General features: G+C 42.6%; 1 protein-coding gene across 1 annotated transcript; it reads left to right on the top strand.

The window, feature by feature from the left end:
* The first annotated feature begins 1,294 nt into the window (after positions 1 to 1,294).
* LIMA1 (LIM domain and actin binding 1) lies at positions 1,295 to 20,093 on the top strand. The gene is made up of 10 exons (XM_009873255.1): positions 1,295 to 1,413; positions 4,053 to 4,098; positions 6,059 to 6,508; positions 10,585 to 10,693; positions 11,305 to 11,465; positions 13,771 to 13,872; positions 16,016 to 16,073; positions 16,282 to 16,397; positions 18,562 to 18,695; positions 19,091 to 20,093. The coding sequence occupies exons 1-10, from the start codon at positions 1,295 to 1,297 to the stop codon at positions 20,091 to 20,093; spliced, it is 2,298 nt and encodes a 765-aa protein (XP_009871557.1).
* The last annotated feature ends 1,867 nt before the right edge of the window (positions 20,094 to 21,960 follow it).

The following is a 21,960-nucleotide window of genomic DNA, read 5'->3' on the forward strand; positions in this document are numbered from 1 at the left end:
GTTTCAACATCACATGGAAAATAGCGTAACTTTTGTTGTTTGCCACCATAGTTCAACCTGTACGTCTAAAAGCAACATCTAAATCACTATCTTGAAAAAACATGTCCTGGCGTGGTGCATCATTCTGTCCTTTACATCAGGTGAATTAAGGAATGTTAGAGAAAACCCCATTCCTCCTGACTGTATCCACCAAACTGTCCTCATCCACTGTGGCCTGCTTTAGCTCTGCGCAGCAGCAGGGAGCAGCATTGGAGAGGTTTCTCTGGTTCCGGCACCACCTGGGCACTTCACAGACCCAGAGCTCCCCGTTGCAGCACTGGAAATTCCTGGAAGTCTGAGGATCAGTGAGACTCTGCTTGCTGTAGCTGTGACCTAATGGTGCAAATCAGTTAAAGAAGCTCGTGGAAAATATGAGAAGGAGATCGGTCTGCGTGATGTCGGCATTGTAGGATCAGTTAGTGCACTTGCTACAGGCATTGTGTGACAGGAGACCAGGCATAAAAGAAGAGAGGAAAAAAGGAAAGGCGTAGCCCTACAAGCTTTATTTTTGTCTTATCAGAGAACTCTAAATTAATCTCCCCTTCTTTCCTCCTCCACAAAAGAAAAGTATGTATGTAAAAAAAAAATCTGATGGAGTCTTGTTGGCTTCTGTGGTGAAAAGCTGTACAGAATCTCATCCTGTTTCCAGCAGGACAGGGTAGTTAAAACTATTCCTTTAGGTAGCTGATAGCTGTTTGCAGCTGCCTCTGTGAACAGGTGACTTGTTTCGGCACCCAGAGGAAACGGCTGCTGCGTTAAGAAAGAGCAGCACGAGAGTGAATGAAAAATGTTTGCATAGGAATTACATCCTCTTAGGTTTCATAACTCAAGCCTTCTTACATAAATGCCAGAACAGTTGGTTTAGAAGCCAGAACAAGAGAGGGCATATTAGGGCTTCCTGGAGCTCGTGTGTATGTAAGAAATACAGAGTTTCACGTTAGCATCCTCTTCAGTCATAGCTCGCATCTTTCTCCTGCCCTGGCTTACAGCTTAGCTCCCACCCCTTCTATTGTGCTCAGTGTTTTTATCAAGGGCGCCATCTCAATGGCATCTGCAGAGGAAATTATAATTTTAATCTGATGCCTTTTTTAAAATCAGTTGATGGACAAGATCCCGAATGATCAGGGTTTAATGGCACGAGTATGCTGCACGGCGACTTAGTATCAAATCACTTTGTGAAACTACTTTTCTGCTTACCTAATCCATACTGACCAGCACTGTGCTTTCTTCCCGAGCAGGTTTTTGTGGTGATAAGATGGAGCCTTCCCCATTTAATAGAAGACAATGGGCTTCACAGTCTTTGAAAATCACTGCGAAAGAGCTTTCTCTAGTCAACAAGAATAAGTCATCAGCTCTTGTGGAAAGGTTCTCCAAGTAAGTAAGTGCCACGAGGCTGCTGGACACAAGCTGTGCGTGTAGGTGACAGCTGGTACCTTGAACGACTGCTTCACTGACGGTTGATTTGCTTGTTAAAATGATGTAGATCTGTAGGCAAGTTTCTGGTTTAAAATGTGCCAGCCAGAAATTTTTCTAGTTACCGACATTATATTGTTTCAACAACCAGAATTATCTTTTTTTTCCTGCTGTCAGAAACTAAAGCAACAAGTTTTCTGACAAACTGCAAATTGCCATTTGGTTTTGAGGGCAGGATATTGGAATGTAGGCAGCTACTGCCATGAGGGTTTTACTCCATCAGAAATGGTCTTTAACTGCTTAGGCATGAGCCACCGCAGGTTTCCCTGCTAACATGGCATTTCCTGCCTGGTACCATACAAAGTAGCAGTGATGCCTTATCAGTTAATTGGAGAGCAGTCAGAAATGGTAGTGCTGTCGACCAGTGGTGATAGATGTAACCCCTTAGTGAGAGTTCTGTCAGAGAATTTCACAGGAGCTGTGTTCTCCACAGATGTCCCCTCCCAGATATCTCACAAAAGTTGTGTAGAAAAGGAGTATTCCTTTCCCTTTTCTCTGACAGATGGATGACGAGTTGCAGTCAATTCATAAAGGAATATTTTATCCACTGAGAAAGCTGAGTGGTGGTAGCCTACACATGTGTTCTGGAAAAGCTTTTATTTCCTTAAGGAATTACATAGACCACAGCTTGGATTTTCAATGGGATTTGGACAACCAAGTCTCCTAGGTTATTGCATTAATAGCGTATCAAGGTTTCGGAGTATTTAAATCTCGAGTGTGGGAGAAACTTTATGGAGTCTCTAGAGGAAAGATGATCGCAGTCTGGCCTTCACACAAACGCAGCTCTTTAAGTTACTTTTTAAGTGCTCTGTCCTGGGGAGAAGCTCCTTGCTTTGACTGCGCTTGTTAAGGTAATTTATTCATTCATTGAACCTTGATAACAGAACCTGCTCATCTTGCTAAAAGTTGATAATCCTTTGAAAAGGGCTTACTGGAAGTAATCCAAACTGCTATTCCTTAATCAAGCAGAGTCCCTCTACATAAGCAGTGTCAGTTCCTTGGAAAAACACAGTCCTGCTTACTGGCTTTGCCAACACTGACACTCACAGTGAGGAGCATGATTTTCCTATATTGCTGTTACCTAAATTATTTTTATGTGAAAGCATCTTTTTCATTCCATATAGCGGTTGGATTATCGGTTTTGCCAGGTCAGAGACATGAAAATTGCAGCAGCAGAGACTTAAAGAGCGCGCTGCGATGGGCTCGCTTACAGAGCGCCGGCTGCCCGGGACTCCTCCATCCTTGTGTGTCTCCCTGTGTGGCACTTCGTTTTCATCCCCATGCCTCTCTTTATTTCTTCTTCCAGCGTTGATCTCTCTTCCTCCATAAACTTACTTCCTCAGCATGTCTTGTTCAAATTTTGGAGCCTTTATAAAACAGAGACATAGGTTAATGTGCCTGCATTGATTGAAGAGGCTCAGCTACACTCCTTCAGCTGCTTTCAATCTGTACAATACATGCTGCTTGTAGAGTAGAAAATAAGGAAGGTGTGATTTGTCTGCTCTCCAGTGTAACAAGGGGAGAAATCTACACAGGAGCACACTGTTCACAGCAGGGAAAAAAATCAATCGTTGTAAAGAAAAAATGAGTAACAGAGCAGGTATCTGCACGGAAGGGTTTTTTTCTTAGGAGCCTGTGATATACGTTAATTATTGGTTTGATACCAGCAATTATTTAAAGCCCGGTGACTATTAAAATATTAAGGTCTCGTTTACTGCCTGTAACATATCCCCTGTTGTATCAAAAGCAGAATCCCACAGATAAGAACGATGGAAACATCATTTGCCCAGGCAGATGCCGGGTGACATTTTTCCTCTTTGAGAAGCAGAGCTCCACTTACAAATGGCAAAATTTGTCACATCGGACTAATTTGTGCATTTCCAAAGGAAATTGCAATCACCCCGTGCTAATCAGCACAGTCTGCGCGCTCCTGGCTGCAGATGTACTGTGCCCAGTGGAGTGCAGATTGCTGGGAGTTTTCTATAGCTTCTTAAAGGACTTTGATTCATGATCCAGGGTGGCTTATCTTCAGAGGGCTGTGATTACTGTTGCCGCTGCTGGGATGGTTCAGCTGCTCATGAAGCAACTGCTGAGCTGGTGCAGTTTACAACCTAGCGTAGTAAAATAAACTGGCACTTATGTAGATTTTCTGCATATGCCAAGCTGTAATTTGTCACGGGTCAGCAGCTGCTGTATAAATAGCCGAGTTATTCCTGCAAGGGGGCACAGCAGACAGCTGGGTGGCAGACACAATACAGCTATTCCAAGGTAAACTATATTTGAGAATCAGAGTGCTTCCGTAATGAAAAAACATTAATGTATGCTATTGTTGTAAACCGAATAACTTAAAATGTGTCTCATGCTTTGCGTTGTTCTGGTACTTTTTCTACTATTTTTCCAGCCTCTGGTTTTATTTGATAGGTCTGGAAAGTGCACAGAATCCTTAGTGGGGAAAACAAATCTCAGCTTTCTTCAAGAGCATTCAGTATTATGGTTAAAAACTGTGGGGTTTTTTTATTTCTCTCTCCTCTATCTTGAAGGTATCAGAAAGCAGCTGAAGAAGCCACTGCTGAGAAAAAAAGAAGTGTAAGTATTTGCTTCCTAGGTGATAAAGCAACAGCCTGCGATCAGAATGGGTCACCTACCTGCAATGTTTCTGTGACAGCTGATTTTTGGGATATCAAAGTTGTTGCCACGTGTCCTACAGAAAACTGGGCTTAGGCATAGTGTTTGCTTTTGACTCATTGCCTCTACACTTTCCGAATGTGAATGCAAGGAAAGAAAATCAAGTTTCTTGCCCAAAGCTGTATGTTGAATCACCAGTTCTCGCCTAAGCAAAAGGTAAAAGGAGTTAACCACAACAAACGAATATCAACCTTGTTGTTCTTAGCTGTGGCAGTTGTGTGGTGCCTCTTTCTTTCTTAACTAAATGTAAAAGTCTGCTTAAAAGAAGCTGCCAGCCTCTCGGAAATCTATCTTCGATAGCTGTAGCATCCAGTAAGGGGGATCTTCTCTGGAGTTCAAAATCCCCCTGGACGAGGGAGAGCCACCCTTTTTGGTTCTGTTACAGCCTCATATTCCCTCCTGTGAATGGCACCGCACTGTTTAGCTGAAAAGCGAGGCACTGACATGGCAGGGCTTTGTGTCAGCAGATCCTCAGTTTAATTTTATAAAGACCAGCAATGTTTTCAGGCTATATAGGTAAGTCTTTGTTAGACCATGCTGCCTTGATGTCTTTAATGCTGAGGGAGTCATTCTTTTTCTGTTTGGGATACAGGTGTGTTAGAAGAAGCATTCTAAAAATTCCTCTCCAGTCTTCAGTTTTCTTCGCTGCTTGTATGATCAGGGAACAGGCAAGTCCCAGGCAAGAATGGCTTGTGTTGTGAAGTATGCCAGGCATCGTGTCCAGAAACCTGCTGCACAATTTTGAGTACTTCCGTTACATTACAACATTTGCCTTCTAATTTTAGTACTTAGTTTTAAATAGTCAGTAAGCAAGCTGATTTTTTTTTCCTGAAGTCTAGGTAGATTCAAGTTAATTTGTAAAGCAGTGTTCAAAATGTGACCAGAAGAGTAATAGGGTGAGAGACTTAAATCCTAATATAGCTGCTAATCCTGTTTAATTCCTGTAAGCCCCACAGACCTGTTCCACTTGCAATGAGTTTGACACACAGTGGTGTCTGTAAGGGAGAGACAGCAAAAATGCAGTGGTGGCAGGTATTGGATTTGAATGAATCAAACATGGGCTGGTCTGCTACTCTGGGGAGAGGTAACTACTTTCAGCAAAACTAGTCTGAATGTGAGGGGTGCTGCTGCTCCACGTGTCGCCAGGTGACTCACAGTGGTAAGGCAGCGTTTGTGACTCGGGTGCGTGCAGAGAGCTTTCCAGGTGTCGAGTGAAATAGCAGGAAAATTCCAGCAAAGGATTCGGTATTTGTAAGTGGGAGCAAAAGGACATTTCTTGTCTGTGCTTGGCTTGAGTATTATGCTGCGCAGTTTAAAATACAGCAGACAGATCTCTTGTAACGGAAACTGTTAGCTGATGGTAGAAATGCCTAACTCCAAAAAGAGTAGCGGTTCCTGAAAGCTCATCTGTAGCTTTTTGGAAGGCCTGCTGATCGTCATCTTCTGAACCAGCTGGAAGACATTGCAACATGTGGGAAAGCACCCATCGCTTGTGTGGCTGCTCTCGCTCGTTCTAGAACTAGAGACCCTGGTGGGGGGAGTTTGGTCCCTTTTCCTTCATGTGTGGATTCAAGCCCTTTGTGTGTCATTTAACTCATTAGAGCTTGACTCCCTTTTTCCTTATAAGGCCATCCTGTTTGCTCACTTCCTGCTTTAGCTCCTGACTTTTCTCTTCTGCCCCCTCCTTCCTTTCCTATCCTGGATGCTTTCTCCATGTGGCACAGTTGTAACTATTCACAGCTGTCTGAAAAAGCAGAGAGCTGAGCTCAGGACCGAGCCTTTAACTTCCTTTCGCACAGAAAGGAAGTGCTTTAGTGCTTCATCAGGCATATAACTGGAATTAACTTCTTGTTCTTTGCAGAGCACAGAGAATCTTCCCCCTCATTTTAAAAGGGGGAGTCTGAGTGTCCTGAAGAAGAAGTGGGAGAATCCGGAGCTGGGAACTGAGTCTCGGAAGGAAACGCTACGAAGCAGCTGCGCTGAGGTTAGGCACAAGGTCGCCAGCCCCGGAGCGGGAGTTGGGAGCAGCCCCGCTTCTCCCCAAGCCACGGAGCAAGCCCTGGGCTCTGCTGCTCCGTCCGACCCCCCGGGCACCCCTGGCCAGCTGCAGTGTCCCGCTGGTGACAGCCGAAAGCTGGGAAGCCACTTGCCCCAGAGTGGTAAAATGGAAAACTGTCTGAGAGAGCCCAGGGAAGTGGAAAAGCTTGAAGCCAGTGAAAGCACAGACTCTGCAGGGAAGATCGAGAAATACAACGTTCCGCTGAACAAGCTCAAGATGATGTTTGAGAAGGGTGAAGCCGCTCAGACCAAGGTAAGGATCTGTCCCTGCAAATCTGAAGAGAAATTAACACTCTGCTGCCTCTTGGGCATCAGGAAAGGTCCCTGGAGGGAGTGGCTCCGAGCTATTGACTCTGCAAAGAATCGCGTTCATTGTTTTAGCTGGAACGTAGCTGGTCTTAATAACTTATCTGAGCTGGACAAATACATGCAGAGTGCTTGGAGTTGCGGCTACTTGTGTTGCATGTTGGGGATGTGAATTTGCTTGTGAAAGGGGTACAACTTAAGGGAGAAAAATAAATACAGAAAGTTAAGATTTTTTGTAAGTAAGTTGGGATTGTTTATATCTTGTCTGAAGATTTAAGATGAGTTGTGTAAACATGAATTGTGTAAAAAAAAAAAATAATTTAAAAAATATGTATATACAAAAGGAAAAGTAACTGTTTGAAGAGAGCTCAACAATCTCAGGCAGCTGCAGTTGAGATGGAAGTGCTGCCAGAGTTGGGAGGGGTTTTTACATATCAGTATGTGAGTCACACATATGCACATACAGATGTACGTTCTGCAGAATACTCCCATCTTTTCCTTGCTGTTCTCTCCTCTCTGTATCTTAACAAATGTTTGTTATCGGGGAAAAAAAAAATCCTCGGGGGGCAAAAAAAAGCAGAGATAGCCAGACAAGCTCCTGCCTTCGCTAGTTTTGACTTGCAAATGCACAGGGCTTGCATTTTTCCTACAACTGCTCATGAAATCTGATCCTGCATGTGGACTGCAGACTGTGTGTCCCCAGGGAGAATTGCTTAACTAGAAAATGAGTTGCATATGCTAGTGACTTGCAACATAGTCCTGAGGCCTTGATGCTGGTGGATTTTCCAGTTTTCTCATAGTTTCCTATACTTCTGGCTTTGTTTTACTGCAGGTGGTTTTCTTGCAGGATTGAGTAAAAGAAATTTTGTACAAAAGTTGTTTAAAGATGCAATAATTAAGGGCCTTGGAGGAGCATCCCTGCGTTAAAGTGGGATTTGGGTCTGCATGGAGTCAGCTCACAGCCTAGATTTTTGTAGTTTTTGTCATTATGTAAGAGCTGTCCGTACTACCCCGTCGGGTGATCTCCTGACAGCACTTCTCTGGCTGTAGGATTAATCAGTCAGGATACCACAGGAAAGTACTGTTTTGCAGATGGACTTCAAGTAACTTTATCTTACCCTGGGGAATAAATTGTTTTGGAACTGACTGGATCTGGAACTGGTGTTTCTGTTGAGCTTAGTAATTCAAACATTGTTGAAAGCCGACTGAAGGCAGTAAATACCAAACAGCAGGTATGAAACCCTTCAGGGTAGGTTCCAAATATCTTCCTAGTTCAAATTCATCTGGTTATTTTTTTAATTTTAGAAGGGAAAAGTCACAAAGTGCTCTAAAGTTTAAGCATATGGAGGGAGGGGGCACCTTTCTGATTAGAAAGCGCTATTGTAAGATTTCTGGTTCTGGGAATTTATCTGAGGGCTGGAGGATGATATTGTGCAGTCACGTACCATGAAGACAGGGCTGTGGGGACCCGGACCTTTTTTTGCTAAGGTAGGAAGCAGCTACAGCAATGGTGTGAGTTTGGCTGACTGCAAGGTCTGCAATTGCCTCTTCCGGTTACGCGTTTCCTGAATTCAGCCCATTGATAAACCCCTGGTTTACGTGCAAGGAAAGCTTCAGAGAATTGTTTCCGTTGGAAAAGACCTTTAGGACCATCCGAGTCCAGCTTTAAATTCAGCTGAGAGGTGGCAATTTTGCTCAGTATTTACTTAAATCTCAATGCAGAAGTGCTGTCAGAGCTTTGCTGACAAGACATATGTATAAACTAAGTAGCAACGTGGCTGTAACTTCATTGCAGGAAAGATAAAACAACTTGCATTGTTGCTGGGTGAGCCTGTGGCAAGAATTCAGGTGAGAGCCTGGATTTCCTGACTCCATCAATCACTCTGAAAAAACCTATTCTCATTTTCAGGGTTACAAGCAAAGCTTCCTAACTTATTCATTCAGTTCTTGCTGTGCCTTCTGCAATTTAGATCCAAGGCACGCTTTTTTCTTACTGCATTTTCATGGAAAAAATGCTCTAAGCATGTTAGAGGCAGGCACGTCAGTCTAAGCAAACAGTGAACGTCAAGTCTTTTATCAATTTCAAAGAATTCTTCCTGTAAGACGTAGCAAAAGCTTACACAAGGAAGATCAGAAGAAAGAGCAAGGAGATCTGCAGTACTTCTTAAAAAGTTGCCTCCAAATTGGTTTGTGTTTTTCTTTTAGGGCGAAAACTTACCATCTTGTGTAGCTAACCTCACCTCGTGTGCAGGGTCACACCTGACACAGTTAGTAGATAGTGAAATAGGTGTAACTTTTATTTGGTCCTTAGCTCAACAGCTCTCCGTGCCCAAGGCGAAATGCCGTTAACTCTGTACATGGTACCTCTGCACTCACCTCTGTTGCCTTAGAACCTTGGGGCTTTCCAGCCATGAGGGGTATTTGAGCTCGTTTTGCAAGCAGCAGGGGCTGTGCTGTGGCAATTGTGGCCCAGCAGGGAACTGAGTGACCTGTGTAAGGCTGGGAGTCAGGGATTCCTTCGTGCCAAAGGTGTTGCCTTCCATGAGTTATAATCACCCTAATTACTTGTGGTTGGTCGGCCTAATGGTTGTAATGAGGAAAGTCCCTCATCTTCCCTTTGTTATGACGGTGAAAATTAATGGAAGTGAGATTCTTCCAGGCACAACATGCTTGCATACAAGGTCCTTTAATGATCTTCTTTGTATACTAGTCAAAAGCTAGACCCTCTAAACAACAAAGTTCTGATTTGTAAGAACTCAAGGTGACAGTAAAGCGGACACAGGCTGAATAAGAATCATTTAAGGACAGTTTGCACAGGATGAGGAATCTGCAAGTCCTTACAAGTGTGCAGACACTCCCAAACTGAACCTATCAACACACTTGATAGAAGGAAAAGACTTGTCGTAGCTAAGCTCTTTTCCAGTAAGAAAAGCTACCAAAGTCTTAAACCACAGAAACAGAAAATATTTCCCATGCTAACGGAAAAAGAGGTTTTCCAGCTGCATTTTCCTTTCCTGGTAAAGTTGCTATTTTGTATGCCAAAGCAGTCTGATTTTTCACAGTGCTGTTCTGTTAAAATAAAACTTTGGAATTTCCTTCAGTTTGGTGACCAGCAAATAAGAAACTCGCTCAAGTTGGGGAGCAGAAGACGAAATGTGCGGTTGGAGCATCTTGCCAAAACTGCCTTTTTACCTACATTAGCCTCAGCCTTAACTTCCAACTGGCTCTGTGACAGAACTCTTCCTAGGGAGAGAACAAAGATCTATCACCTTCTAGTATTTTATAGGTTGACTTTCAGCTGTGAAAACAACCCATCTTGATGATGTCCAATTAAACTGCACTTCATGAGCATTTATCAGAGCTGCTGAAATTTCTTTTCATGATGTTTTTTGCTGAGCGTTAGATTTTACAGAGTTGGTCTCAACAAATGCTCATCAAATCTGATTGAGCCAGCCAGAGCATCTGTGCGGTAGTGCTACAAAACACCCTGTCCAGTGCTGTAGCCTTGCAGATACGTATTATCCTGGATATCTGAGAATATTTCTCCCTAGCACTCTCCTGCTTAAGCTTCAGCTTCAGCCTTATCAGACTTAATTAGGGAATTATTTGCTACCAAATGCATGAGCTGTCCAAATCAAAACAAGCAACTTCAGTTAACTTTTTTTAGAATAGTATTTATTCTTCTTTCTGGTGCTGAATCAATGCAAATTTTTGTTAGCTCACTCCTTTCACCCTTTTCCTGATTTAAAATGACCTTGAATGTTAGCTTCCAAAGAAATTGTATGAAATGCAAAGGTAGCGAGTCAAAGGGCATCTCCTGACCTCTTCAAGAAGTGTTTCCCAGGTGACAGAGGGTCAGGTATTCTGTGATCAAACTTTATATTGGTTAAATAAGATGTCACCTGCTAGACTTGTTTATTCCCGTAAAGCAGATTTGCTAGTGACACCTGTGCATCTTAAAGGATTATACGCAACAGTCTTTGTTTGTGCCGGCAGCTGATAGGTGGGTCTTGTCTCCAATAGGTCCCCCGAGAGCAGAGGAGGACAGCAGTCGGGAGGAGGATTTCTGAGAACAGCCTCTCTTCGGAGGACTTCGATGTTGGCCAGGGAGAGAAGAGCCACAGTACATCAGGTCAGTACACCTCAGGGCTGTGGTTTGATTTGGTTTTTTTGGTTTAGCTTATGTAAAGTAGTTTTATTTCATAATACAATACAAAGCTTCTAAACGTTTCTTTCCTCTTGAGATAAGAACAAGCGTTTCAAACGATCCTGTGAGACTAAACTGAACTATTTCATAACATGTTTGTTCTTGAGATCCTCGTCTGTAACATGTCGTGATAAACTATTTTAATGGAAAAGGTGGAAGAGGCAGATGAGACTTCCTTCCTCACTTCCCATGTTTTCCCCAGAAGACAACCATTCTGCTACAGGAATGCTGTCTCTTTCCATTTGGCCACTGTAGCAGCTGCTGCCATTTGACAATAACAGAAGATAATTTTCCATGTTCAAACTGTTTGCTCTCATTACTTCTGAGACTGCTGGCTGGATGCTGCACCTGGTGAATACGCTGCTTGTGAAACTGGCTGGAGTAATGATGAGACTCGGAGCAGAAACCTTTGACTGAAGAATTTCTGTGCTCTTTAGATCTGGAATTTCGGTGGTGTTGGGAGAGGTGAAGGGATCTTTCTGCAGACAGGTCTGGTGGTGTTCCTGAAAGCTATGTTTTACTCGTTCTTTTTCCAGGGCATCTTGGAGATACTAGTCCAGCACTCAGCCCTGATAAGGCAGAGACCAGGAAAAGCCTGGAGATGCCTCGCTTAACAGAAACTTCAATAAAGGATCGACTGGCAAAGTACCAGGCAGCTGTGTCCAAGCAGGGCAGCCCCTCACCCCTCATTACCACGGTAAGGCGGTTTTTGGCTTGTGCAGAAGTGAACTTTTGTCTCATGCTGAGACTGGAAGAAAGATCTTATGGAAACCAGGCTTTCTGAAGATAATGCCAGCTCTTTGTAAAAATACCTTTGTGCCCATAAGAGTAATTCCTGATGAAGAATTGCTTCTACATACTGCAGGAAGAAATAAGTATTTGCATCTTCCTAGAATAATCTTGAAAGTGTTTCAAGGAGTTAATTGCTGGCACCCTGACTGAGGTCCTTGTGAAACATAGCTGACATTCTTTTCTTTCTGCATGTCTGTAGCTTTCTGCAAGTTTGTTTTTATTAGGAAAAAAAAATCAGTTCTGTATTATACAGTAGCTGTAAGCGAAGGGAAACTGAGGCACAGTAAGTTAGAGTGATTTTCAGTGTCATACAATGCAGTCAGTTTTCTTCCCTTTTGCTTTTTACCTCTCTTTGAGTCTTCTCACCCATTATCTGAATCCAATTAGACTCTTGCAGTGAATGAACTCACACCAATTTTGCAGATATTTGATCAGGAAATGAGCAATTAATGAATCATGGTAAAGTATTGCAGCTGAAGAGATTGCAAGACTCTAAGCTTTTGTTAAAAAGTGCATAAGTACCTTTGTGGGAACTTTCTGACACTTTTGCTTAACCATGGGAACTTTTTATTGCTTAAGTGTGACTTTTATTAACCAGAGGAATAAATCTTAAGAGGATAGGCCTTTTTAATTTAGGCAACTTGCACTGGAAATAAAAGCAAAAAATGATGGTTCTAAGCTTTGGAAGCGTGCGTGCTTCCTGGGTATCTTTGTATAGAGGTGAAAATCTCTATCCAGCTGAAATGATTTCTGAATTTTGTGTGCAGTGTGGGTCTAATTCTCCAACCCTTGGGAGGAAAGGCGAGTAAACTTCACTGCGTGGATGGAAAGTAATTGCAGTCATTGCAACCAATCTGATTAACTGCTAATTGCTGATTTCTGCATCCTGTTTCTTGCCTGGATTCAGTTTGCTAGTTTGCCTTTTGCAGTGTGTGGCTCCGAGTGATAGCTGATCCACTGAACCATGTCCCAGCAGCAAGAGATTTACCATAGGTGTTTCTCCAGACCGTCTGCAAATCCCCAGTGCTGTTGGTCTGAGCGTCAGTCTGGCCTGATGCTCGGTGGATGTCCCACTTTGGCAAAATCTCTTTTGATTTTGGCCTGGCACATTGACAAGGGCAGCACATCCGATGGAACAAACAACGGGTTTCTGGGGCTGGGGTTTGCAGTACTGTGTTCCAACAGCAGCCCTAACTCTTGGATATTCTCCTTCCCTGCTGACAAAGCAACTCGGGCTCTTTTGATATGGTAGTGTGGTATTTGTACTTCCCTTCTCTTAAAATGTGTCACATCTGCGCTACAAAGGAAAGCCAGAACCTCTCTGGGGAGCAACTATTTTGAGGGCATTGTGGTGTAATTAGGCCTGGATGAAAACTGATAGACACTTTTTCAGTTGGCTAGAGTAAGGGTGGGAAGCAGTCCTTTCTGTGGCATTGCAAGCGAAACAGGAAGGGTGGGAGACGTGATGGACGGCATATTCGGAGCTCTACACGTTCAAATTCTTACGTTCAGCTACATACCTATGAGACGTTATTTGTGCAGACTTGTTCACAAAATCCAGCAAGATGCCGGTGCTGGCATTTGGCTGTTTCTCTTTCATGTTGCAGAGAAGATGCCTTGTGAAAGGCACGAGACTTGCTCCAATTATCTTGTATCCTGTGGCAATGAAAGAAACACAAGGTTTCCCTGGATTTTATTATTTATTTACTTATTTAAGTCTGAAAGATTCTTTTGTGAAAATCTGAAGTCAGTTTGTCAGGAAGAAAAAGCAAATAACAGAATTAGGTTTTTGACAAATATCGAAGCAAGGGTAGGATCTGGTTTTATGTTGAATTGTATTTTTCAGTTATGTAGTGCTTGTCTTGAAATACTTGTAATTTCAAATTAAAAGGTAATATCTCTGGGAAAAGATGATGTGAACAGTGCAGGGGAAATGAGAGTTGATCTTTAAATGGGAATCTAGAAGTAGAGAAAAGAGGTTGTTTAGAAAAACATTGGTGTTGCCTCCATAGAGTAAAATTCTCCAGCCCCATTTTTTTTCTTCATTAGAACACATGACTTACCAAGCATGTATAGATTCTTATGCCCCTTTTAATTATCACTGTTTATACTAGGAAAACATGTTTAGAAAAAGATTTTAAGAAAAACAGAAAGCAAGTACTTTCCTAGGGGAAAAGAACCTGTGAACTTTCAAGTGCTTTATTCTGTAGAATGAGATTCAAGCCAGTGACCTCGAGAATTACAAATGTGAGCAGAAGGAGAATATGCCACCAAGGCTTGAGGACTCCATCTCCTGTCAGGATGGGGAGAAGGTAAGATGTTCATGCTGCTGAAGATCAAGGACTTCACTTTAAGTAGAACTCCTTGTAGAAGCACAGCTGATATACTTATTCCACATGCCATGTACAAATTGAGTATGAGCAGCTCATACAGATTATTTACAAGCTTCAGGGTTCTGGATCTTTATTTGTTTGTTTATTGGGACTATCTGAAGTGTGAGCTAGCAAGTCTCAGTTGTAGAGAATATCTAGAGACAACTTTGAAGTTTTCTTGGAGAGCTCCCGTCTTTTCAGTCATGATGTGCCTGTAGTGTGGCAGAATCCTTCAATATCATACTTAGATATTTTCTGATGGCTTCAGTAGCTGAGTAGGGCTGAAACCTCTGGGTTTGTGTTTTGGGGTTTGTTTGTGTTTGGGTTTTTTGTGGGGTTTGTTTGTTTTTTCACTCTGCCGTAATTTTTGGTGACTGTGATAAAACCACCTAAACTTTATGCTGTTGTGTTCTCTAACTATAAAGATGATTCATAGCTATGTATTTGTTTTGTTTGTGTTTTTTTCTTTTTAAAATATAAACTGAAAAATAAACCACGCTAGAAAAAAAAAACACATGAGAAGCTTTGTGTGACGCATGTAAAAGGAGCTTGTCACTGTTTCTTTTGCTTTCAGTGGCTAAATTTTGATTAAGGTAACTGAGAATGCCAGTTTGGGTTTGTTCAGCTGTAAATTGAGACTAAATTACTCTGTGAATTAGAGATAATAAAGCATGCTCGAGCATTTGTATACTAAACTGAGGACAGCAGACGGGATAAAAGTAGCTGAATAATAATTGGGGTACTGTGTATTGCAGCCATGCTGAGCACGTGGCAGCCTAATGCCAGGAGGGCTTTCAGAGCTTTCCAGCCTTCCTTGGGCAAGGGGCCAAACTTGCTTTCAGCTGTTCCTCCCGGACAGCTGAGCAGCTTCGTGGCTAGCTTTTTGCTAAAAGGTGAGTTAATTAAAAGAGCACCTGTTAAATCTGAATGTGACCCTGTTGCTGAATGGAAGATTTGAATAAAATTGCTTGTTCAGCTGTAGCTGTGAAGTTACTCGTTGAGGTGTCCAGGTGCAATAACGAATCTGAGAAGAACATTGTTTGAGAGCCAGACTGGCCTCTTGAAATGACCTGATGAACTTTGAAAATAAACCTAATTAAAACTATTAGTAGTAAATGTCAGAAATGGGAATTCTCTGTTAGAAAAGAAACAAGAGAAACTTGCTAACATTCTCTGTCTTTTTTCACACTGAATCTGTGAACGATTTAGTAGCCAGATATGTGTGACTCTCCAACAGCCACGGAACATGCTGATGCACTTTCCAGTATACCAGTGTTGTAGCGACCTTTTCAGTAGAGCAGAGTATATGAATATATGTAACTTGCCTCCCCATTACCTCATTAATTTGCAAACTTCAGCTGCTTGCAATGGACCTGTCAATCATTAAAGTGAGTAAGAGATGATTTGCACTTAATCTTGTTACAGCACTTCAGTTTTGCAGGGTAGCTACTTACAACTATTTGATTTAATAGCAGAAGTGCTAAGTTTAATAATGAAATATTCACCTAGAGTTTTCTATAACATCTTCAATATCTGAAACTGGTTTATATCCAACTTTTCTAAAAAGTTACTTTTTAAAAAAAAATATGAATCCATTTCTGAAGGGGGATGAACAGGATGCATATATCATAGATTTGTCAAATGTTGGAGGGAGCGGTGAGGTTTCTAGTAAACGTGTACTGCTTGCTGTCAAGGGATTTCTGAGTAAGAAAACCTGGGAGTTTCATCAATGAAATCCACAAGGATTTCTGAAGATGAATAGGTAAAGGTGTATAAGCTGCAGGTTTGGGAAAACAAAAATGTGCTCTTTGCTTGTGTGAAGACTATGGCAGATGATCTGGATATTGCAAGAGCTGTAAAATTGAGGGTGTCTACCTTGTAGCAAGAACTAACTTGGGTGTCAGTCAGCTGGGCTCTGCCTTGTGCCTTACAAAACAGAAAGCAGCTTCGTGTGCACCCCAGTGTGGCCAGTCTCTCCCAGTTTAAGCGCTTACAGTGGCAAACTGCCCGTTGTGGTACTCGGGCCATGGTTATTCAGACTTCAGAAGGTCAAGAGTGCTCACTGTATAATATTCTCTTGCAGGGTTCTGTAGGGGAGAACAGCTTACCTTTCCACTCTCGTCTTCTAGAGGACGGCAATGGTAAGCACTTGTTCTCCTGCCTAGTAAATTAGCAACGTGGAATGATCATGTTTAAATACCTCGATCTAAAGGTTTAATAACAGATGTTGAAGAAAAAAAATGTGTTAAGCCCTTAGCTGGTAGGATTGCTGTTGGGTCTCATGAGCATAAGCTGTCCATGGTTTTCAAGTCACTGTAATTGCCTCTTCTTCCTCCTCTGTTCCCGTAGTTGGACAGAACTTGGAGAGCGAGACAGAAGTTCAGAAACCTGTCAGCACAAAGCAGCAGAACTTTGGTTCTAAACCAGCTGGCCAGACAGATGGATCTCTGCCAAAAGCAGTGAAGGTAAAGCAGCTATTTAGTCTCAAACATTGGTGCTGGTTAAAACCAGCCAACTTCTCTGTTTAATACTCAAAAGCTTTAATGCAACGGATGTGGTCACAAAGGGTCTGGCAGTAACTGTATCAATATCTGGTCTGTCTTCATCAGACTGTGTTCATGAGGGAACTTCAACTCAGAATGGAAAAGCATCTCAGAACTGTCTGTTTTTCTTCAAACACTGAGTTTGGGTTGCTTGGTGGGAGCTGCCTCGCTGCTGTTAGAACAGCGTGCCTCTGCGGCCGAGGCAGTTTCTCCTAGGTGTGTGGAAAAAGGGGTTTGAGCAGGGCATGGTATCAGGGCTTCAGTGTTACATTTTCTTTAGCAGCAGCTGTAAAGAATAAAGCAGATGGAGAAGTTCTTGGACAGGAATGTATTTCCTAATCTTATTAGACACACAAACAGTGCTGAACATTTTGGTCACACTGTTCTTTGTCACGTGTGCTGTCTGGAGTTAGGATGCCTATTCCCTCGGCTGCCACAGACTTCCTGGCTCGCTCCTGAGGAAACAACTGTGCTTTTGTTGTTTTCCCCATCTTTGAGAGGAACCGCACTGACCTCACAGAGACCAGCAAGATAGGGCTTCCCAGCGTTCTGGAGTATAAATGCCAGTATGCGAAATTAGAGCTGCCTGTAACGTTTTTCTAATCTCGGTCTGTTACAGCATACAAAACCTATGTGTTTGGGTCCTCTGTGCTCTCTCTTTATATTGTTAGAACCATTTTAGTGCTCTACCCTGTTACTGCTTTAGATGCTGCACTGCCAGGATAGAAACCCGGACGCTGTTTATTCATGTAAGGTTCCTATTTGTCTCTTCCAGCTTCTGTTTCCTGTTCTTGGTTCCTAACCTCTGCTCCTGCCTTCTGCTTCCCTCCTAACGCGAGTTCAACTCTCAGCTTTCTCTCAACTTCTTTGACATTTGTTGGGCCTCACCTTCCTCCTGTAGCTCCTCTCTGTAGTATGACTGGAAAGGAATTTCTTTCTCCTCACACCCCAAAACGCCTCTCCATCAGACACAGGGCTCATTGTTAGACAAGTAAGTTCCTCTTCTTAGACGGGGATGCGCGTTGCAGAGGCACACACTAGCACTGGCATGCCAGCTTGCAAAATTACACTTTTGGGGAGAGTCACATTTTGATGGGCAAGCAAATCGTGGCTGCCGTGCTCCCCGTGGCAAGCGTGAATGATGAGGTTTCTGTTTGCATGGGTAAACTTTCATTTTTAACAATTTCATTTAGTGACTCAAAATTCAGAATTCATACGCAGTTTTGGCAGCACCTAGAAATTGTGGAATTCTTTTTTCAAAAGGAATTCGGCACGTTTGTTGGCCAAGCGATCGTCAAAATCAGAAGTTTAATCTACTGTAAATTTAAGCAATGCTTTAAAAAATGAAATGCCTATTAAACTGGAATTGAATTGGCAGCAAACTTCATGGTTGTGACAAGCTGACTTTCAGCTGGCTCTGTCTTCAGCAATCTGCCCCTCGCATATTGTAACTTTCATTGCCTAACCATTGTTTTTAGTCTGTTATAAATAAATTGAGGGAATGATGTCTTCCTGCGACCTTCCTGTTTTTTCTTTAGCCATCGTAATTTTCCTTAAAGTTTTTTTTAATAAGTTTGTAGCAGGTAATTCTTTGTCAAAGAAAAGCCACAATGTCAATGTGACTATGCAGACCGATAGTGTGTATATATATATTTTTTTATTATTTTGGTAAGTCTCATACTGGCTGTAACCTACCTGAATTTTTCTTCTTCGTTTTCCTGTCAAGAAAAATTGAGGCTGCAGAAATAGATTAAACAGGTTTTTGGAAAGTGGCTCAAAGTTATAACTGAGTTCTGGTATTTTCAGTTTCTTCTTAACCGTTGCTCAACTTGTGATGCTTTGGCTGTGGAATTCACTGGGGCAAAATCTTGGCTTGCTGTCAAGCCACAGCAATCCTGTGGGCCTGCCAGAGCCTCTTCCTCACTCGCCCACCAGAACCCACTCTACCATAATTAGCACTGAGTTGCAGAAAATGAGTCGCTGCAATTTTTCTGAGAACTCTGGAAGCCATGCATGAACCCAAGCCAAGTCCCCTGGCAGATGATTCATTTTCCAGTTAACAAGCTTTTTCTTCTTCTTCCCGTAGAAATTTCAGTTGCCAATGAAGGAAACCTGCGTTGGGTGTCAGAAGACTGTGTACCCGATGGAGAGGCTCTTTGCCAACCAGCAGGTCTTTCACATGAGCTGTTTCCGCTGTTCCTATTGCAACAGTAAGCTCAGGTAAACACACTGCTCCGTTTGGCTGCCATCGAGGAAGTGTAGCTTTCCTCTCTAGCAGCTGAGTAAGACTCTGTCTGGGCTTACCTGAGCTGAAGGCAACTGTAAGCCAGCTCATGGGAGAGAAGCATAGGAGTAGCAATCTAGTTCTAGTTCTGCCAGTGGCTTTTGCACTTGAGGCAGTCTATTTTTAAACTTAATGTGACTTTCTGTGGGGAAAAAGATGATGTCCAACTCTGTAAAGAAGTCCTGACATTTGAAGAGAGGGCGATGTGAAAAAGCTCTAAGCTTTGTCTTATCTAAATATGTGGGAAGACTGAATCTCTTCAGTAGCACAACAAAAAACGCCCGCCTCAGGCACAGAATGCTAACATTTGACTTTGTATTTTGCCCAACAGTCTTGGGACGTATGCATCTCTGCGTGGAAATATTTACTGCAAGCCTCACTTTAATCAGCTTTTCAAATCTAAAGGCAATTATGATGAAGGCTTTGGACACAAGCAGCATAAGGAATTATGGGTAGGCAAAAGTGAAGGTGACGAATCCCCGGAGAAAACTGTCCATGGTGTAAATGCATCAGAAAGTCCGCAAAGCCCAGGAGTAGAGGATGCCCCAATTGCAAAAGTAGGAGTTCTGGCAGCAAGTATGGAAGCAAAAGCTTCAGCTTTGCCTGAAAGAGAAGAGAGACCAGCAGAAACAAAAAAGCTCAGGATTGCCTGGCCGCCTCCATCTGACCAAAGTATTCAAGGAAGTGCCTTAGATGAGGGTATCAAAGTACTCAAACCCAAATGGCCCCCAGAAGAAGAGATTTCCAAGCCAGATGTGCTGGAGGATGTGGATCTGGATCTCAAAAAGTTACGAAGATCTTCCTCACTGAAGGAAAGAAGTCGTCCCTTTACAGTCGCAGCCTCATTTAGAACAATATCTGTGAAAGGCCATAAAACAGAGAATTCGCCTTCTCCTCCCAAGGCAGAGAGAGACATGTTGAAAAGAAGTGAGGAACTGGAGAGAGAGATTGTTGTGGACAAAAAGCAAAAGGAGAAGAAGGTTGAGAACAGGAACATCCAGAGTGCTGAAGAGAAAAATGTAGAGGACGAACAGGAGTTGTCTGGTATCAAAACAGTAGAGCACAACTTTGTAGAAAATGGCCAGGTGAATGCAGAGACAGATGAGGAAGAGCATGCTATGGAAGAGCAGGAAATGCCAAATGAAGAATTCCTCGAACCAAATTCTCCTAAACATTCCAACTTAGCCAACGTCGTGACTGCTAAGGAATCATCTCCTAACCAGAATCGCAAATCCCAAGATGTTGGGTTTTGGGAGGGTGAAGATATGGAAGATCTATCTGTGGAAGAACAGATCAAAAGGAATCGTTACTATGAAGACGATGATGAAGAATAAACTGGCCTTTTACTAGAAAACTTGTTGCAAGGTGCTGGGCCTTTTTAAATTGGTGGTGTTAGCTTTAAGAAACAGCTGTCCTCCGTGAAAGCGATGCTATACTGCACATCGACATTAAGGGAATCCTACGGATGAATTATCTCAACTAGAAAACTACTCTGGAAGCCTGCAAAGAGACTATTTAGGTGCATGGAAACAAGTATCTGGCTGTGGGATAGCTTCAGCAGGTAATGTCTGCCCACAGCAGGAGAACAGAGCTGTTCTGTACTTCTACATCTTATCCTTTTTGAGCTTCAGTACATATTTCACTAACAATTTACAGAATTCCACTGTACTCACAACAGTGGTGTGAAACAGGCTTTCTGTAATACACTCCTTTTACCACTACAAATGCTACTGCAGTGCTTAGGGACCAATTTCAAAGGGAGTTTCTGGCCTGCTTTAAAAATGGTAACTTAATGCACTTTAATACATGTAAAGGGCACAACTGAGATTTATTTTTATTAATTATATATAAAAAAATGGTTATCTTTAGTATCCAACAACTAAAACATCTTAAACTGGGTGCAATGTGATTTTTCAAAACTGCATCTGATGAGCTGAAGACTCCCTACTCTCCCTATCTTCCTCTGTGCAACTGGAACAGTGTGCCCGTTGCTGGAACGTGTGTATTTTAGTGCTTACCCCGAAGCTGTGCTGCCTGCCAGAGCTCTCTGAGGACAAGTCAACCCTTCTGCAGTAGCCTGCAGGGCATTACTTTTGCATTTCATATGCATTTGAAGTGAGGTTTTTGTCTTTTTTTGTCTTTATTTTTACTTGGAGTTCATCATTCATCTTAAGCTGCAGATATTTTCAAGGCCTTTTGACAACTTTGAAATCTTACTTGTATCAACCTGCCATATTTTTTTTCATTATGGCTGTGAAATCATGTTGCATTGCAAAAATCTCTGAACCATCTGAACAGTGAAACTTCCTGATTGCTGGCATTGAAGCTTAGTGCATTTTTAAACTTGACTTCATGTATTTTACAAATAATGAAATCTTGAACGGTGGAAGGAGGATGCCCTTTTATATTAGCTTTTTATTTGTACTGTATTCTCATGAGAATTAGCTCTTAACTATACTTGAGATGTAAAATATTCTGCTTTCTTAACAGTCCTGCTAACTACAAAACCTTCAATAAAGTTCGGTCATTTACATTAAAATTTAAGTCTCAAGACTGGATTCGTACTCGTTTCACAGAGAGGCTGCATTTTAAAAAAGACCAAGAGTGAAATTCCCGTGGTTTTACTGGAAGCTGGAGCCCAGACAGTGATTCTTCTGGTGCCACTAGGTGACACTGTGAGTCCACTTTTTTTTTTTCTGGTTGACAGTGCACACTGTGCTCCCATCTGACAGAGCCTGAGGAGGAGGGATTAGAGCAAAAGACACAAAGACTTGCCGGTATTTTACGCCTTCTGGCTTCACGTGGTTCTCAGGCATGGAGGGATTTTCTTCCCCTCTCTCCCTGTGAGCTTCTTTGTTCTGCAGTTCTCTTCGCTTGAGCCTGACCTGGGTTTGGCTGAGCTATGCCCCGAAAAGCTGGGTCGTTTGGTTAAAAGGAAGTTGATGCCGTTCACCTTTACGGAGAGTTAGAGAAAACCTTACAGGAAAGATTTGTTACTTGGTAACGCTCACCTCTCAAGCTAAACTGCATTTTTTTCTGAATGTTTTTAAGGAATACCTTAAACCCTGCCAACCTCCTGCAGTAGTGTGCCTAGACGTTAAAGCACATCACGATTAGGAAAACCAATCCTTGGCATCTTACCATAACCTCCGCGCGGGAGAGGCCGCGCTGGCCGGCTGGCAGCTCCGGGCCCTTCCCCCT

This window comes from Apaloderma vittatum, unplaced genomic scaffold (genome assembly GCF_000703405.1).
Source record: "Apaloderma vittatum isolate BGI_N311 unplaced genomic scaffold, ASM70340v1 scaffold44597, whole genome shotgun sequence".
In the NCBI taxonomy this organism is placed as follows: Eukaryota; Metazoa; Chordata; class Aves; order Trogoniformes; family Trogonidae; genus Apaloderma; species Apaloderma vittatum.

Excerpts from the sequence above, each read along its gene's own strand:
- LIMA1 (XM_009873255.1), top strand. The coding sequence starts at position 1,295 with ATGGAGCCTTCCCCATTTAATAGAAGACAATGGGCTTCACAGTCTTTG. Across the intron at positions 4,099-6,058 it reads CTGCTGAGAAAAAAAGAAGT|AGCACAGAGAATCTTCCCCC; the intron begins GTAAGTATTTGC and ends TGTTCTTTGCAG. Across the intron at positions 13,873-16,015 it reads CCTGTCAGGATGGGGAGAAG|GGTTCTGTAGGGGAGAACAG; the intron begins GTAAGATGTTCA and ends ATTCTCTTGCAG.